The following is a 4,304-nucleotide window of genomic DNA, read 5'->3' as shown; positions in this document are numbered from 1 at the left end:
TTTTGGGAGGTCCCTTCCTACGCTAAGAACCGAGTCTGTCCTTTCCTCGACCGGTTCCTGTAGTAGCATGCAGAGATAAATGTTCCCCATGACGAGGCTTACTGAGAGCCTCAAAAACCGTGAGAAATTCATCTTCCATTTGGCAGTGACTTTGATTTCATTTTGAGAGAAATAAGATTTTAGTCAATAACTTTTTAGGTCTTTTGTCTTTTCAAGCAAATGAACACTTTTATTAACATGGTCATTTTTTTTTTCCTTTTTATTACACATGGTAGGGTTTTGACCTCAAATACTTGTCAAGTCTGCTACTCAAATGAACTTATAGCAGGACGACTTATGAACTTCAGAAATACCTAGTCCCTGTCCAGTTTAGGGTCCAATGCAGACAGTCCTCCTTTCCTTTCCCAGCCCCTCAAGAGCCTTTGCACATCTCTTTTCCATTTTATGCCCGGAATCCCCTGAAATGCATCAGAGTATTACATCAACTTGTACAAAACCGAGATCTTGTCTATTCTAGGTTCCACATCAAATAAAGCTGAGTTGGGTTGTCCAAACAAACTGATCAGACAGGTTACATCAGATAGCGTGCCACATAAAATTTAAATTTTGAACAAAATACATCTCTTCTCCTTTGGTCTCACACAGAAATCAAAGTCCCGAAATACAGACACTACCATCCTCCACACTGCCTTCCGATTCATCAGTTCTAGCCAGATCAGCTCCATTCACATTTCCAGTTGAAGTCTGGTCCCTTCTTCTTCAGCTTCTTTAGCAGCTGCTGCACGAAGCAATCTTCTAGAAGTAGCGCCGCTCCTTCAGCGCCTCCAGAGCTGGAAAACCCCAGCTCTTGAGTCTCACGTGACACAGACTCAAAGTTCCAGGGAGCTATCAAGTCACACAAGAAAGCACAAAGCACCTCAAAATTTAGAAATAACCAAAGCCCAGGAACAAACGTGACTGCTGCAAGAGCTTACAATCTAGGCCCTAATTCTCGTGTGAGAGCATCTTCCAAATTAAAGTTACTTCCCCAACCAAAAACATTTAACAGAACTTATTTTGAGGTCGTCAACCACAGACCATAGCAGAAACGTAGTGTAAGTGAGGACAGAGTGTAGACAGAGGAAAAAAAAGAGAAAACAAAAGGCTCTCTGGTTCCAGCTTCTCAAGGATGTCAGCCAATCTCCATCAGTTGACCAGAATCCGGTGGCTGTAAACCTAAGGCGCAGGTGGGAGAAAGCCATCACGAAGAGATTAAAATCCTGAAGAAGAAAACCAATCAACACCCCTCACGAATTCAACCACGCAGGACGCCAGCTCTTCGGGACGCCCCTGCCCCACGCCAGTCTTCCGGCACCATCTGAAATCGTCGGGCAGTGGCCTTCCCTCGGATAAGCGCCCCCGTCCCCCCCCGCTCAGTGGCCCCTGGTGTGACTTAGTTTCCCTAAAGACCTGCAACGACTGTCGTTCTAAAATAAACCGCGGGGCGCCTGGGTGGCTCAGTCGGTTAAGCGACTGCCTTCAGCTCAGGTCGTGATCCTGGATCCCGGGATCGAGTCCCGCATCGGGATCCCTGCTCAGCAGGGAGTCTGCTTCTCCCTCTGACCCTCCCCCCTCTCATGTGCTCTCTCTCATTCTCTCTCTCAAAAAAAAAAAAAAAAAAAAAATCTTAAAACCAAACGGAGGGGCGCCTGGGTGGCTCAGTCGTTAAGCGTCTGCCTTCGGCTCAGGTCATGATCCCGGGGTCCCGGGATCGAGCCCCGCATCGGGCTCCCTGCTCAGCGGGAGGCCTGCTTCTCCCTCTCCCACTCCCCCTGCTTGTGTTCCCTCTCTCGCTGTGTTTCTCTCTGTCAAATAAATAAATAAAATCTTTAAAAAATAAATAAAATGAACCGCGATCGTGGGTTTCAACCAGACCCCCTCCGACCTACCTTCTCCCCAACTACCGGCGTCAAGAACCCTGACGAGCGGCCTCCTCCCCCCGCGTTCGCTTCGCGCCCCCCGCCCCGGCTTCCAGCTCCGCGCACCGTTACCGGTGCGGGTTTCGTCCGGGGCCCAGCGCGCGCCTGGCAACGACCCGGCCCCGCCCCGGCCCCGCCGGCCGCCCGCCTTACCGCCCGCGCTCCCTCAGGACGACTCGCTTCTCTCTATCCGCCGCACCAGCTCCACCAACATCTCTGCCATCTTCGCGATCTCCTTGGCCTTCTCCTCGGCCTTCTCGCACCTCTTGGCCGCCCTGCCCTCCAGCCCACCGCCGGGGTTCTGCAGGTGGTTCAGGGCGCTCTCCTCCGAGGCCTCCACCTGCGTCTTGATCTGGATGAGCATATTGTCCATCTCCCAGAGCTTGCTCCTGTCCCGCAGGTGGGCTCTCCCGTGCTCCCGGGTGAGGGCCGCGATGTCCTCCCGCATCTCGCTGATGACTGGCAGCAGGAACTGCTCGAAATCCTCCTCGGGCTCCAGCACTTCCACCTCCTCCGGCTCCGCCAGCTCGACGATGTCCAAGGGCCGCATTCTCCCCGCCTCTCCGGAACCGCGCTATCGACGCCTGCTGCGGAGAGAAAACGGAGACTCGCTAGGCTTACCAACAGACTTCCAGAATATTCTTTAAAACTTTTACCCTTTTTAAACTTTTCGCCTCACAGAAGCCACGGAAACAAGCGACTTACGAGCAGAGAAGCCGCGAACAAAATGGAGGCCCAGCCGTCAACCAGCGCCCTGCGCGTTGCGGCCCCTTTCACGACACGGCCGTGCCTCTTTACGGGCACGCCGCTCGTAGAACGAGGCGCGGGCGCGCGCACGTCAACGGGGCGGGGGGCGGAGCAAACACTCTCCCGTGGCCGCGAGCGCGCACGTATGCGCGCCCGCTTTCCCTCCTTTCCCCTTTCCCCTTTCCCCTGTGGCTCGCCGTTCCGCCGCCCTCGTTTTGGGGCGAGCGCTTCTGGGGGCACCCTCCCGTTGGAGGGTTTCTGGAGCACTGAAAGTTACATATTTTTAAGTTATAAACACGATCTTCCTACAATAAAGAAGATAGAAAGGCTGTGGCATCCCAGACTAACTCCAATAGCCCCTTCCGCTTTAGTAGCGCAACCCGACCCCTCTCCGCTGCCCGAAAGGGCAGTTTTCCTCCTTTGAATTGCAGTCGGAAATTTCGGGATGTCTTTCCACCAGTCGGAGCCCCCCACACTCCAGGGTCCCAGGCCTCGTCCGGTACCTTCATCCCGAGGACCCAGCAGACCCAAAGCTCAGTGGATGTGAAGAGGGTTTTTCTGGCTAGCCTTCACACCTTTTACCTGGTGGAGGCTTCTCCGTGAGTGGTCTTACTCCGCTCTGTGTCCCTGAATCCCAGAGCAGAGCGTGGCACACGGTGAACTTGCTTTAACATTTACTAGACAGAATTTTAAGAAAAGAAGTTAGTTTCCCAGCCCGTTAACCCAGTCACAAAACCAGTACAAACGTGAGGGATCCAGCTTGCACAAGAGTCGTGCGTTTGGCTTCTGTTTTCCTGTCGGCTACATGGACACAAATCCTAGTTTTGAATATGGCAGAGTTAAGAATGAAATAGTCATGAAAATGCTTTGTAAATACCAAACATACACACATGTAAAGTCCTTACCCTTTAGACTTTTCTCAGGATCTTCATACTTTGGTTGCTCTATTAAAAATCCAACTTTTGGGCTTCCTCAGGAGATCAGAGGCAGCTAGCTAGCTCGTAAGTGTTTTGTATGCATGAAAGACTCAACAATGAGATAGCACTACACCCTTGTTAAAAGACCCCAAATCCAGAAAACTGACACCACCAAATGCTAGTGAGGGTGTGAAGCAACAGGAACTCTCATTCCTTGTTAGTGCAAATGCAAAATGGTACACAGTCACCTCGAAAGACTGTTTGGCAGTTTTTTGTTTTGTTTTGTTTTGTTTTACAAAACTAAGCATACTCTTCCTATATGGTCTAGCAATTGTGCTCCTTGGTAGTTCTCCAAATGACTTGAAAACGGGCATCCACACAAAAACTTGCACACACATGTTTATAGCAGCTCTATTCATACTTGTCCAAACCTGGGAGGATTTAAGGTGTCCTTTAATAGGTGAATGGAAAAATAAACTGAGGTAATGCTGACCGTGGAGCATTGTTTGGCACCGTGAAAATGAATAAGGGGAAACCTCACTAAAACCGCATCAGGAGGTTCTGCAGGGGGAGCTCTCATGGCCTCCTTGTCCAGAGTAAATCCAGCAGGAAGAGGCACAGGGAAGCTTGCAGGTGGATACTACTTCAGCTGCTACTTGACTAGCTTTAGCAGGAGGAGGAA

General features: G+C 51.2%; 1 protein-coding gene across 2 annotated transcripts; it reads right to left on the bottom strand.

Moving 5' to 3' along the window:
* Positions 1-201: 201 nt before the first annotated feature.
* On the bottom strand, positions 202-2,755 carry LOC118010734 (MORF4 family-associated protein 1). 2 transcript variants are annotated; one of them, XM_035005336.1, is made up of 3 exons: positions 2,664-2,755; positions 2,112-2,545; positions 202-1,215 (listed from the first exon to the last, which is right to left on the bottom strand). In XM_035005336.1, exon 2 carries the CDS (start codon positions 2,506-2,508, stop codon positions 2,125-2,127), a length of 384 nt encoding a protein of 127 aa, XP_034861227.1. In that variant the 5' UTR covers positions 2,509-2,545; positions 2,664-2,755; the 3' UTR covers positions 202-1,215; positions 2,112-2,124. The 2 variants fall into 2 exon arrangements, with proteins under 2 accessions (XP_034861227.1, XP_034861226.1); XM_035005335.1 differs by having other exon boundaries at positions 2,112-2,689.
* Between the last annotated feature and the right edge of the window lie 1,549 nt (positions 2,756-4,304).

Source organism: Mirounga leonina, unplaced genomic scaffold (assembly GCF_011800145.1).
Source record: "Mirounga leonina isolate KUSES-001 unplaced genomic scaffold, KU_Mleo_1.0 Mir_129, whole genome shotgun sequence".
NCBI lineage: Eukaryota > Metazoa > Chordata > Mammalia > Carnivora > Phocidae > Mirounga > Mirounga leonina.
The sequence above is the reverse complement of the archived record's forward strand: the minus strand, read 5'-3'. Positions and strand labels throughout refer to the sequence as shown.